This window comes from Cetorhinus maximus, chromosome 9 (assembly GCF_964194155.1).
Source record: "Cetorhinus maximus chromosome 9, sCetMax3.hap1.1, whole genome shotgun sequence".
Lineage (NCBI taxonomy): Eukaryota > Metazoa > Chordata > Chondrichthyes > Lamniformes > Cetorhinidae > Cetorhinus > Cetorhinus maximus.
The window spans coordinates 107886534-107900747 of record NC_135887.1 but is presented as its reverse complement, the minus strand read 5'-3'; the positions used below and the strand labels follow the sequence as shown (position 1 = coordinate 107900747).

At 39.0% G+C, this 14214-nt stretch overlaps 1 protein-coding gene across 2 annotated transcripts in view; it reads left to right on the top strand.

Moving 5' to 3' along the window:
* pik3c2a (phosphatidylinositol-4-phosphate 3-kinase, catalytic subunit type 2 alpha) overlaps positions 1 to 12307 on the top strand; it is a 124279-nt gene extending 111972 nt beyond the window's left edge. For both annotated transcript variants that reach the window (XM_078549295.1, XM_078549296.1), the window contains exons 27-33: positions 1213 to 1420; positions 3598 to 3722; positions 3812 to 3929; positions 4573 to 4654; positions 6666 to 6775; positions 7239 to 7364; positions 9020 to 12307. In XM_078549295.1, coding sequence (XP_078405421.1) covers positions 1213 to 1420; positions 3598 to 3722; positions 3812 to 3929; positions 4573 to 4654; positions 6666 to 6775; positions 7239 to 7364; positions 9020 to 9202 — 952 coding nt within the window. In that variant the 3' untranslated portion in view covers positions 9203 to 12307. The remainder of the gene's footprint in view (positions 1 to 1212; positions 1421 to 3597; positions 3723 to 3811; positions 3930 to 4572; positions 4655 to 6665; positions 6776 to 7238; positions 7365 to 9019) is intronic.
* The last annotated feature ends 1907 nt before the right edge of the window (positions 12308 to 14214 follow it).

Sequence of the window (14214 nt, the reverse complement as noted above, 5' to 3'; positions counted from 1 at the left end):
AGGAGAGTTTGATGGGATAGTGTAGACGGAGCTTTACATTGTATCTGACATGTTGTAGCTGTCCTTGGATTGTTTTGTACTGATGTTTGGGTGGCAAAGTGCAAATCATCCCACTTTAAAGCTAACAACCCATCACTGCAATGGGACAGATGAACAAGAGCTGCTTTGAAACTCCCAACTCTAGAAAAGTACACTACAGGCTTTACTAAGCACATTCCTGCTCTGACCCTCCATTCTTCACCTCAAAGTAAATAATAAGAGATCCTAACACTACTGCAATCAAATCACCCAATCTAAACTGAAATTGCGTCACGTGTTAATTAGCTGAATATTACAAGTAACTCGTATGTCAATTATAAACAGTAACACTAAAAGGTTCAGTGACAAACAGCAAGAGTGACTATTTGGATTCCCTTTTGTTATGTCATGGTCATTCCTCGAAGCACATTCTTAATTATCTGAATATTTAAGAGTACAGGCTGAGGGGATGGGGGACGCAGGGGGAAACAGGGCTGGATAGTGGCAGCAGTAGCTCCCACAGAGCGATGAACCACAACATATTACTGAGTTTACGTCATCAACCAGATCCTTTTACACCCCTGATCCAGACAAACAGCTGGTGGGCATCTGCATACAGCATTCCTTGTGGAATCGTAGAGTTTCCTAATGGTGAAAAGAAGTCTCCAGCATTCTTATATTGATTTCTCCCCCTAATCTCAGAAGGCAATCACCAACACTAATATTAATGATTGACTGCTGCTTACTTGCCAGCAAGTAGTTAGCACGTAACAGGGTTCAATCTCAGTACCCCACAGCAGGACAGAGTGGGAGAGGAGGTAATTTGTTTGGAGTTGGCGTATGGAAATTGAATTGCAGTCATCCAGTTCAGGGAGTGGGGTGGCTCTGGAAAGACGTATGTTTGCAAGATTTATGTCAATGTGTTTACTACCCCCAATCCTGTTGTGACAGTGGCAGAGAGTAGCAACCATAGGTTGATCTCTCACAAAAAGTCAACCTCTACACTGCCCCTACTGCTGCTTGATGTTTGTAAGAGTGAATCCCCAACAGATCACTTCTTGGGGTTGTCACACAGCTCAGTGAATAACCCTGGAAAATTGTGAAAAATACTGATGTGACTAGACCTTTAAATTTGAATCAAAATGGATGTATCAAAAATGATACAGCATTTTTTTTTCATCTTTTCTACTCTAGGTTGATAGAATCCAGCTTGGGCAGTATGGCTACAAAGTTTAACTTTCTCATTCACAATTTGGCACAGCTGCGATTTTCAGGGTTACCGTCCAATGAACAAGCTATCCTTTCATTCTCTCCTAAAACCTATTCTCTAAAACAAGATGGGCGAATCAAAGAAGTAACTGTTTACACCTACCAGAAGAGATACAACCCTGACAAATACTATGTAAGTATAAGGTACTTATGCTGCTTACAAATGAGCATAACTTTTACCTGTCAGTACACCATGCATCAGATCCAACGTTGGGAAATACTATGCATGCAGTGTGTATCTAACGCACTTAATGTTTTGCTGGTAAAAGTCTCATATATTGAACATTCAAATGTTGCAGTTCTGTAAAATGTTATAATCCTGTACCTTAAGGACAAACTTGATTGACAGAAGCAAGTTTAATGGCTAGAATTTCTCCACAGCGTTTGACCTGATGTGACAGAATAGGGAGACAGCAAGCAAAGGAAAGGAATTCTTCAGGGAGACAAAGGATGTCTTGAGTTCCATGCAGCCAGGGCTATTTAGGGCCATTTTAAAGAATGACATTTCTAGACGATATTAACAAGTTATCTGTCATGGCCAAAAGCAACAGAGAGAAAACACTTGTGTGTTTATGCAGTCCTAATGTGCAGCATAAAAAGTGTTATACTATTGGAACTGAGTGCTTTAGACAGAACCACTCAGTCAGGGGAATAGGGAGACATTGGCAAAGGTATCTGAAAACATATAACTGGTTAAGAAATTGTCACACTACGTGACTTCAAGGGAATGGTACTTATTTTCTTTGTCCTTTATGATGCCTTGGAACGAGCACAAAGCAGTTGAAATTATTTGTATCTATTGAAAAGCCTGTATTGGTTAATGAAGTTGCTTCTTTTTATTGTTTAAGTATTTTTCAAAGAACCTCAATTGACAAAGCTGATGCTCATCAAAGTGGTTAGTGTGGAAGCACTTCTGCTTGTTCATTTTTAGATTCTCACTTAAGAATATTTAAAGGGCTATATACTCCAGGATAAAACCCACAATGATCTCACTTCAATCTTCAACTTTGATGAGAGAATACACCCCATGACTAAGTTTGAATAAAAGAAGTTCAACGATTGTAAGAGTCTCTACATTTTACACTTGGGCATTGCTTTCAACATCTCTACCACTTGTTTTCATTTGAAATATTGGAAGTGATTGGAGCCATTAACAAATGACACCACATTTCTAAAAGAAAACTAGATTTACAGCCCTGATATGGGATTTGAGAGAGCAAGAAGGCAACCACATATCTCGTAAATATTCTACAGGGCTGCATATTTGTAGGATAAGAATATTCCTTCAGTAATGAACCAGTAATGACATGTCTGTAATCTTATCAATTTATTGTTTGTATATATTTAAATAGGCTTGGAAAAAACTTCTATACAGATTAAATAGTTTTTTAAACTGCTACAGATATAATGAATTGGAGTTTTAACCTAAAGCAGCACAAGGAGCTTTTTTTTTAATACAAGTACATCATGTGGTTTGGTGTTATGCCACACAAAACAGAAAAGGCTCATTTTAAACACTGTGCTGACCTGTCTAAACTGGTAGTGACGTTACTACAGCTAAATAGCTGTCAAGCTTCTTCACTGTAAGGAAAGGAAAGACTGTCGTGGGTTCATGTTGCTTCTCTCTTTTAGTGACTTGTCTGTGAAAAATGCAGTTAGTGATGCCAGTTTAAGAGATGATCAGATTTGGTTCTGGTGCTGTCGTTTCAGTTATTTAGATTCACACAAAAGGAATCGCTATTTGACCGGGTACTCGTGCCTATAACCCCAGGAGCTGTCTCCACTATCTTGTATAAAAAGACTTGCATTCCTATAATGCCTTTCATAGCCACACGATGCCACAACATGTTGTACAGCCAAAGAAGTACTTTGAAGTGCAGTCACTGTTGTAATGTAGAAAAGTTGGCAGCCAATTTGCACGCAGCAAGTTATCACAACCAGGTGATCTATTTTTGTGATGTTGATTGAGGGGTAGATATGGCCAGGATGCCAGGGAGACCTCCCCTGCTCATCTTCAAAATGGTGCAATGGGATCTTTTACATGCACCCAAGCAGACAGATAGGGCCTCACCCAAAAGCCAGCACCTCCAACAAAGCAGCATTTGCTCAATACTGCACTGGAACGTGAGTCTTAATTTTTGTACTCGAGTCCTTGAGTGGGGCTTGAAATTGGAACCGTCTGACTCAGGTGAGATATACTGACTGAGCCACAGCTGACACTAGCTTTAGGAGATAACTGTTCAAGCAAGAAATTGTGTTGCATAGGTTGCTATTTTGAAATGTATAACAGCTGCCATTTTTACTGAACAGATATATGTGGTGAGGGTATTACGGGAAGGGCAGATTGCTCCAGCATTTATCTTCAGAACGTTTGATGAATTCCAGGAGCTGCACAACAAACTGGGCATCCTCTTCCCCCTGTGGAAACTTCCAGGGTAGGTTATATTTTTAACAAAAATGCTCTTTAATTTATGATGAACTCCTTGTTGTTCATGGCAATTTAGACAAGCCTTTGTTTTTCCAGCTTCCCCAACAAAGTGGTCCTTGGGCGAACACACATTAAGGATGTAGCCTCCAAGCGTAAGGTGGAGCTCAACAATTATGTGCAGTGTCTGATGAATGGCTCAACTGAGGTAGCTGAGGTAAGAATTGAGTGAAATTAGGAACAAGATTAAGACTTTTCAGGTCACAAATTTCTTGTCCTGCATTTGGGCCTGAAAAATAAATAATTAAGAGGCACTTGAGCAGCTTTCTTTATCAAACTCTGACGTACACTAAACTGATGCTATGAAATGTGAGGATGTTGGTTCCCTCCCACAATCCCCTGCATGACATTGTTGAAATAACTCTGCGATAAGTCAGTCCTGCTCTTGTGTATTAGTTGATTAAAGCAAACTGATGGATGGCTGGGACTGGTGAAATGAATTCAAGGAACAGAAAGATAATATCTAACATTGTGATGGGGGAAGATTTGTCCACAATTCAAATTAAGCAATCATGTTATTGTGAAATGTTCTGTCTGTCTGTCTGTCTCTCTCTCTCTCTCGTTTGTGCACACTCTCTGTATGTGTCCCTTGCTCTGTGCACTATATATCTAACATTGTGATGGGGGAAGATTTGTCCACAATTCAAATTAAGCAATCATGTTATTGTGAAATGTTCTGTCTGTCTGTCTGTCTCTCTCTCTCTCTCGTTTGTGCACACTCTCTGTATGTGTCCCTTGCTCTGTGCACTATATAATGTTTTTAGCTGAAATGTAAAAACTTGTTTCATTACTGCCCTCAGTGTGATCTCATCTATACCTTCTTCCACCCACTGGGCCGGGATGAGAAGGCTGAAGGAATTGATGGAATAGTTAAACCCTCAGGTAATGCAAAAGTAGTTTTATTTTGCTGAGAAGGCAACTTTGCCTTATTTTCCTGTTCAGTTGTGGCCATGCCACCTATGAAGATTTGGTGATGCAATGTTTAACAACTTAGAACATGGTAACTTGCTACAACATGCCAATTTCCTGCATTTTTATAATGAAAAAACATACACATTATGTCACGTGCACTGATGTGTTGCAACCTGTTAAACAGTTTTTGATGTGTTTTGAAATCCTACTTGATATCTTACAGGGACATGAAAGGGTGCAAGTTTGCATGGTTTCCTTAACTGAAGCATCTAACAGAAACATTGTTGAACCTTTGCTGTCCTTGGTAACTCGTTAAGGTTACTGTTCAGGCATCATGTGCAGTGATTTTCTAACCTTATTTTGTACACCTCTAGAAATTGCTACATGCAACAGTGTTCTTAGTAATGTGATGGCTTCATAATGGTTTCAGTTCTGAAACCTGTGGGCAGCATTACCTGATCTTTTAATGTTTTACATTCGAGGAATTTCCTCACAGGTCTAGTTCTTCTGTCAAATTGTTTACTGAAGTACAAAAAATTGGACTTCCAAAGAACCCATAATAACATGATGGATTTGCGAAAATAAATTTTCAGTTGGATTAAGCCCTGCTCTTGCATGCAAGGTTAAATTGCCAACTTGGGCTCGTGCATTAATATTCCTGTCAGCTTTTGATCCAATGTGAGCATTTTAGATACTGTTCCACAAAATTGCTGCGAATCTCTCTTCACTCACCAAGTGAGCAGCCTGCAAAGGAATCTTGGAATTGGATGTAAGTCCCCCATATTAATCAGTTCATCAACCATCTCCCAGGACTGTTGGTCATCTCTGCCTGTTGTCAGAAGTAAAGGAGATTGGAGTGCAAAACTCGAGTTGGGAACAAAAAAAAAAGCAAAATTGTTGAAAGAACACATTTTTCTTTCAAGCTTAAGGGAGCTGCTTAACCCTTGGTTTTAATTTCTTTACACTTTTATTTGAAGGAAAATTCTAGCAGCTTTGTTTTTATATTGCCTAAAAGTGTAACAAAATAGTGATCCTAAACAGTAGAAATGAGTTGCTTCCAAGGCTCAGGTAGGAATTGTGCTGCCTGGTATGAAATACTGTACCTGAAGGACTGCCATCACCCCAAGAGCTATATTGTTGTTCAGAAAAGGATAGGGAGGAAGAGGAGGAGAATTGGGAAAGAGGAAAAGAATCATGAAGTTTATTCAGATTTTTTTCTTTAGCTTCTGAATCTAATCTATTCACCTTTCTTTGATAACCCAGATCTTGATTTCCATGCTGAATGAAAGATTGACTTTTCCTCCTTTGGTACTTCAGTGTATTCACATTTCACTGCGGCATATACCATATGTTGATGATGTTTTGAACAAGTTTAAACTCTTGCTCCTGCAGGCAATAGTCGTAGTTAGGGGTGTATTTCATTTGAGTACTGGTGACTCTGTAGCACTTCACCAAACTGGCAAAATGCTTTGAGCCCAGTGAGTGTGAACAACCTACTTGACATAAGCAACACTGCTAACTTGGTCCAATACTGACCCAAGTACAATCCATGGCAGTTACTCAAGTCATCTGGAGCAGGATTCATGGCTGACGTTATTTTTTTTTCTTTCCTCCTCTTACACTATTTTCTTTTCATCACTTCTTCAGGATGCAGACACCATTTTTGTTTTCCTGCCTTCCAGCTGACATTGGATACATGGACACGTGGGGATATAACTTGGAAATTTCCAAATCTCTGTGTAGCTGAGTTTGCGTTACTGAGAAAAGCCCGATTTAAAACATCTTTAAGTCAAAGAGAAATTTTGTTTCAAGTCAAAACAAAATTATTTTTTTATTAAAAATTGATGGTCAGATGACCTGACCATGGAGTGACAATCCTGATTGAAGATGCTGTTTCATGATCCATCACTTTGGCATGTAGTACAGTGGGTGTCTTTCCCATGTATAATTTGCATTTTCTTTACCTTTTGTATCTCTATAGAAATTGTTCTGCCAAGCACCAATTCCGGTCAAGTGGGAGGAGAAGTTAAGCTATCTATTTCATACAGAAACAATACACTGTTCATTATGGTAATGCATATCAGAGACCTGGTAAGTAACAGTCATGCTCAGAACTGAGCACTAGCCTCCAAACTATTTGTCTTGTATGTGTGTAATAATCACATGGATTTTGTCCATTTTTTCCCAAGGAACTCAATAGGATAACATTAGAGCGTGTACATGCTCTGTCTCATGCACTGTCCTTAATTTTCCTTTCCTCATGCATGCACTCATACATGCTCTCTCCATTCACTCAACTCTCATGTGCCTCGCCCTCTTTCATTCTATTTTTTCACTTCTCATTATTTGGACACACTTATTCTTGGTTTTTTTGTATTTTTGCTCTTTAAAGTATTTTAAAAATGCAAACCTTGGTGGTCACTTTGCAGAATGTAATGTGAGATGTCATTAGTGAGCCTTCAGCTTACAGTTTTATACAAGCATGTGACTGACAAAGCATTTAATATTTTGCATGGTGTCGCCTTTTGGTTAATGCATTTCATATTTTTGACAGGTAACTGAGGATGGAGCAGATCCAAACCCTTATGTAAAAACCTATTTGCTTCCTGATCCACATAAAATAACCAAGCACAAAACCAAGGTATCAAGGAAAACTCAAAACCCAACTTACAATGAAATGGTAAGCATCAGCACTTTGTATCCTGGTATTTCCTGTAGTTTAAACTTTGAGCTTCCAAGTTCATGTCCCTTTTAAGAAAGTTTGCTTTTTGATCTCTGTTTGAACAGATAAGTAGTTCAAAGCTGGCAGACTCTGAAGAACAGTAATTACAGTGCTATTTCTGAGAGTGCCAGGTGCAAAATTTTAGATATGCTTGTACAAGAACTTGAGAATATCTCAAAATCTAGGCAAGTGACATGGTGTGAGGTACCACCTTGTGGGTATCTGTGCATATTGCAGGTAGTGTGATTTGCTGTCCAAGGTCTGTGAATTTGTATGTAATGTTTGCTGGGGTGAAAATGCTGACTTCTCAGCAATGGAAATCCTTTATCAGAACAATTTTATTTCCTTAAAAATTTGAATTTTCTGGCTGATTTCCCACTTCCTGAATATTAGACAAGGCTTCTCGCTCCAATGACTGTGCTGTTGTTGCTTTGTATGCATTTGTCTAATTGAATAGAACATTCCTAATCAGTCTTAATTCATCAGCAGTTGCATTCTTAATTTCAATTTATTGATTTTTCCAAGCCAGCTCTTTCTCAGTGGCTTATCTACAGCATCCCATTTTTTTTTAAAAAGCTTTAATTCTCCAGATGTGAGCATTGCAAATAAGGTCAGCATTGAGGTAGATTTTTGTTAGGCAAGGAAATCAAAGGCATTGGGGGTAGATTGGAATGTGCAATTTGAAAAACCAAACAGGCAGCCATGATCTTAATGAATGGCGGAGCAGGCTCAAGGGGCCAAATAGCCTACTTCTGCTCCTATTTAGTATGTTTATATTTCTTCCACATTTTTGGTTGCCCTTTGAGAAATGGTATAGTTTTAATATAACTGACATGAGTGGGCTAGGAAGTCATTCCCTTAATGACACCAACTGTATTTTTTTACAAGTATTCCACAGCTTCATGATTACTTTTATTGGTACCAGTCTTTTATTTTTTTTTTAAATGCAATTGCTGAAGTTGTTCAAATAACTCATTTGCAAATAAATGATTTTGCTTTACAGAGTGCTCACAATCTCTTTATTCCCTTAAAAAATCTTGGCAGTTGTCAGTTCCAGTGACACCTGAATACCAGCATGACCCAGACCTCAGCAGGAGTAAGGTGACCAGTCCCACTGGAGCTTGTACTGTCAAGAGTTACCAGCTCCCATTGCAACTGAAAATCCATTAATACCCTTTTTTTCTTGAGCCCTAAAGGCCCTTGGCCAAAGAGAGGGGATTGGGGGAAAGGCGTTACGGTTCAACATTGAAAAGACACAGCACTGGTCAGTTACAACAAAACTTATAGTCTGTGATTGGTGGTTTGGCTATGGGTTGGACAGCTATAGTATAGACTTTGCAAAATAATCTTGCATGCATATTGGCCTACAGCTGAATTAGGGTCATTGGCCAAACTGTCCTAATAAATGTCTTGCATAAAGAAAGAGCTGCATACATTATTAAAATTCCTCAACCTTTCTTGTAACGTAGTCATAGAGGAACATCCTTCAGTTCATTTGTAACATTTAGAAGCAGCAAACATGGTGTTAGTTGCTGGGCACAGAAGATGAAAACATTGAGTACTTGAAATGTGCAATTCCAATTCCATGGTGTGTTTTTTTCTCTTCCCTTTAGTTGGTGTACAGTGGATACAGTAAAGAATCACTTGAACAGAGGGAGTTGCAGCTGAGTGTGTTAAGCGCAGAGTCATTGAGAGAAAATGTTTACCTGGGTGGTGTTACGTTAACTTTGAAAGAGTTTGATTTGAGCAAGGAAACCATTAACTGGTACAAACTAACTGCCACGTCTAATGCATAACACCTATCCCTCAAAAAGTGTGTGTAAGTGGAACAAGTGGCAAAGAAAAGCCTAACCTGAACTCCTGCATTTTTTTTACTTGAAAGAAAAATTTAACTGTGGACAAACAGCAAATTCCAGCTGATGCACATTACCAGTGGACCAATCTATTTGATAAATCACAAAAAAATTGGTTGCATGCACTTAGTGTCACCTTCATTTTATATCTATTTTTTGAATATTTCAGATTAAAGGATGGTGGGAAATTGTGTGTGCCAAAAATGAAATACTGAAGCACTTCACTGCTTGTAAGCAAGAAATGGTGCCTTTCTCTATCACAGCTGCAAACTCTCAATTATATTAAAGGTGCTAAGTTCACTGACTTTCTCAAAGGCACATAGCATTTCCTGGGGAACAGCACAAATGAGATTAGCCACTAGGGCATTAATTGCCACAATTGCACATTACTGGACTGCTTTAAGTGGGACTGAATGGGAAGGATGCAAGTGATAGTGCCCCTTGGGTTTTTTTGTGTAGTAGGTGTCGAATGAAGATTCAAATTTTGAAAATACTATTTCTGTAAACACTAATTCTATACTTTAGATTGTAATCTGGAAGTTAAGCAGGTTTTCTTCTAATTGAAGCTTCAGTTTTGTACACAGCCACACCACTGTTTGCTGTCACCTGTGAGGGAAGACTGTTCATTTTGTGGTAGTGGCAGTCTCCAGGCCATAAGTGTTTAAAGTCATTGGAGAAGATCCAGAATTAATAACCACTGGAAGCAGATATAATATAAGTGCATGCAAGCACATGTGTAAAATGTGTGCATAGAAGGATTGCACAACTGCCCACCATTTCACAGGTAAATCATTAAATCACAGTTGATATGTGAAACAATCTAGAAGTGTGCGGTTAATAACAAATGTTAGGATGAAATTATGAATTCAACTAAATCCTGTATTATCATACTTTTAAGATAAGCCCAAAGTCTGAGTTGAAGGATACTGTGATTTCAGAGTATCCTTAAGTATTACTGCTAACAACATTTGAAAGGTTTTGGCTATTCAATGAAATATATCTCAAATGCATTTTTAGAAGTTACTTTTGGCCATTTCTATTACAGCGAAGGGCACTGTCTCAAGTGCAGAAAAGTAAAATGTAGCAAGTTAACAAATGCTCAAAGCTTTTTAAATATAAAAACGGAATAGTTATAATTGAAAAGGCACATCAACAATGAATGTTAGTGTCTCACTCCCGGTGGATATGCAATATTATTTTTGTTGAAATTCTTCATTAGCAAAGTGGCAATTTCACAGAAAATTGCAGTGCAGATTCCTTTTTCTTTTCAAAGAGACATGCACATCGCAGTTGGTTGGCTGTGTTTTAGGGTTGTATTCAGCACCTTCCACCGCCACAAATAGCCACAGGATGATTAGTCAGCTACAGAAATGCAATTCAAATATTTGTTAGAATGAGTTTTAACTGAAGGGTATGTGTGCTTTCTTTCTAAGAGTCGGTAAAGATGTACAAAAATTCCAGGCAAGTGGCACTTGAAACTGTATTTGCTGTTGTACATTCTTTTTTCTCTAAATCTGTCCTTCTGCCACTGTCCTGTACAAGATGCTCAATTCACATAAAGTTGTGCAGCAATCCTTAGCAACACTTAAACTTGCTGCTACTCCAGGTGCAGGACTTGTAACTCTCTGTGGAAATGTAGAATTGTTCATGACAGAAAACTGGAAGGGCTTTGTATTTATTCACATCAATGTGTCTTCCTTTGCTGCAGAGTTCAAATCATGTACAATACTGGCAGGTTAGGAGCTTTCACACCAATCTGCAAATCATTCTGCAGAAGCATTATTCTGCAAGCTTGCAGTTGCCCTTGTAACCATGGGTACCTCTGAATAAGACGAATTTGCACAAACTGACCATGTAGTGTTTTGTCATTTAAAATGTCGTGTTGGGTTGACCTAGATGACTATGTAAAATGCCTCTTTAGCTGTGCTAATGTTAGAAGTCTGCAACTCTCTTTTCTCCCCCCACCCCCCATCTAAAAATTGAGATATTGCATTTGCTCAATTTGCATTATGAAAATGGCATGTGTCAGTTGTCATTCACATAAATAGATGAGTCTAGGATTGTGGTTTGTAACCATCCAAATTCAGATCTGCATCATGGCACATCGCAGTTTCCTGTTTCTTCAAAATAAACTTAAGTTGCCTAACCAAAAACAAAGACAAATGTTCATTCCATTGAAAGAGCACTACCTTGAAGTTTCTCTTTCAACAGAAGGAGAAATGGTGAGTCATTCTACAAATACCGCCTGTTTAAACAAATGTCCATGTACCTTGCTCAACAGTTTCAACTGAACGTGTGAGCAAGGAATTCCTCATTATACTTCTTTTGTTTGGCAAAAATGAAATGTTGCTGCTTTTTTAATGTAAATATCTAATATCTTGTCCTTGTATTTTAAAATTCTAAATATTCACCTTTTAATGGAGGCTTTAAAAATAACCAATTTCAAATTAGTAGTTGACAGTTGCAAGATATTTGCCTGAAGGTGACAAAAGTTTCAAAAGGTTAGGGAATGACAACAGAAGCACCTTCAGAACAGCTGAATGATGAAACTCTGAAGGCTTTTGTTTCACTACAATAGGTTGAATTTAGGACTCTGAGAGAAACTAAATTTTAGCCTCGAACAATATGACAAACTGCCTTTCCTTATTAATCATGCTATCATTGAAAATTAATATTTGCAGAGATTATATGACTTTGCAGGTTATTTCTCAAGCGGGAGACTGGTCATTTGCAAAAATGTCACTGTAGGAGAGGGGATGTCACACTATTGGGGTAATTGAGATTATCACTACTTGATTCTGTGACTGTATTAAGTGTGAATGTTAGCAGAACAAGAAACAATGAAGAGCAAAAATGTTGGCTTGACTGGTGTACATTGCCTTCAGCTCTTAAGAACCAAATGTATTTCCAAATCATGTTTATCTTTTTATTTAGTAAAGATGTACAGTATTTCTATCCAAATCCTGTCCACATCCTAATGGACTAAATGTGACTCCATAACTGCATTAAATATGTAACTTGTTTTTAATAAAGCCAGTTTCAAAATTGCATGTTTGTGTGTCTGCTGACTTGGGCTGTGCTGTTACAAGGTTGAGTGAGACAGAGGGGAAATGGTGCCAAAACCCACAGGTAAAAGTGGCAATGGGGAGTCAAAGGGAACAAGACTGAGGGGAAAACTGCCACAGACCCACAGGTAAAAGGAGTGGTGGTGAGTCAGTGGAAGTCAGAGAGAGCACAGCATTTGAAGTGTCTAATGATGACCATGAAACCATTGCTGCTTGTTGTAAAACCCCATCTGGTTCACTAATGTCCTTTAGGGAAGGAAATCTGGCATCCTTACCTGGTCTGGCATACATGTAGCTCCAGATCCACAGTAATGTGGTTGACTCTTAAATGCCCTCTGAACAAGGGCAATTAGGGATGGGCAATAAATGCTGGCCTAGCCAGCAACGTCCACATCCCATGAACGAATGGAAAAAAACAGGATGCAGGTAGGTGAATGGTTGTTTGGAGAGCCTGGAGGTGAGGAGCACCTAGCTGAAGGAGTTCAAGCACAGAGCCGCAGAATGGAGTGTGTGAGTGTGCCAGGGAGCAAGATTTTAAAAACCAGAAGCATCAGCACAAGTGAAGGTGCTGGCTGAGCTTTATAAATGATAACAGGAAAAAAAAAACAGAACTTATGAAAAACTTAAGTGAGTTAGTCGAATAAATAGAGGCATGACAAGGAGCCACAGTCCTGTGGTATGCACATCCTGGGCTCTTCATGCTGCTTGTGTCCTGGACAATGACAACTGCATGAGGTGGAATCAGCTGGAGGAACCCGAGTTCTGCCTTGTTCTTCAACTGCTCCACCTCTTTCTTTTGCACTTCTTCAGCTGGATAATATTCAGCTAAGACGCTCTTCTTTCTGGCAACATGCCTGTCAAGATTTGGTTTTTCTTTTTGTTGGTAAATTTATCATTGCAAATGAGACACACAGGCTAGCTGAATTTGTAATGAATGTGAATTCATCTGTTTCCATCATCTTGAAAATCTTGATTTTTTTTTTCCTCTCCAGCTCTTCCTCTCCTGTGCAGCCATTTCCAAAACAGCCTCAAAGCAAAGGCCAGAATAAGTTTGGTCATTCAGTGATTTATCAGCCTGCTCCCGCGTGTTCACAAATACAGCCTGAGCAGCAAGGCTAGAGTGAGTATGCTCGAAGTGATGAGTGTGCCTGCCTGCACATGCTCACCAATACAGACATCATTTTTACAATTGATTAATTAATGTTCTACTTGACAGACAGGCACCCAATTGCGGAGTGCTTACTTATTAATACTGATCACATTGCTCCTGGAATCAGTGGACGGCTCCTGAACCAATGCTTCTCTCAAACAGTTTTCAGAGGATTCTCCCCCAGTGTGCTCCCAAGGCAGAAAAATATTTTTAAAAATTTGCCTAATGCTTCAGCCGGAAAATGGCTCTGGAGCCATCGGGTGCCGACTTCTCATATAGTGGAAAAAATTTGTGAGAAAATTAGAGGGATGCAACAACTATCATCATCTTGAGTTCTCTGGCAAAAGGCAGGTTCTTAGTAATTGTTCACCGAACCATGGCAAAGTGCCATAAATTTTACTATGGGTAGGGAGAGGAAAAAGGCCCCAAATCTACCTCAGCTGGAACAGAAGTCAAGCCCTGTGCTGATAATATGATCCACATGTTAGTCATTTAAGCTAATGGTCCCCTTGCAAGAACTATTAAGTACTTATAATGATGGACATTACTACTATTCCAGTCCATACTGGAATAATTAATGTAAATGAAAGAGAGGGGTAAGTGTTTAAAAAGTGTGTTCAGGAGAGGTTTCTGCATCAGCATGTTTACAGTCCATTGAGGAAGTTGGCATTGTGGGATCTGGTTCTGGGAAATGAGGTAAGACAAGTAGGTCAACAGGGAACAGTGATCGAAGCTAACCT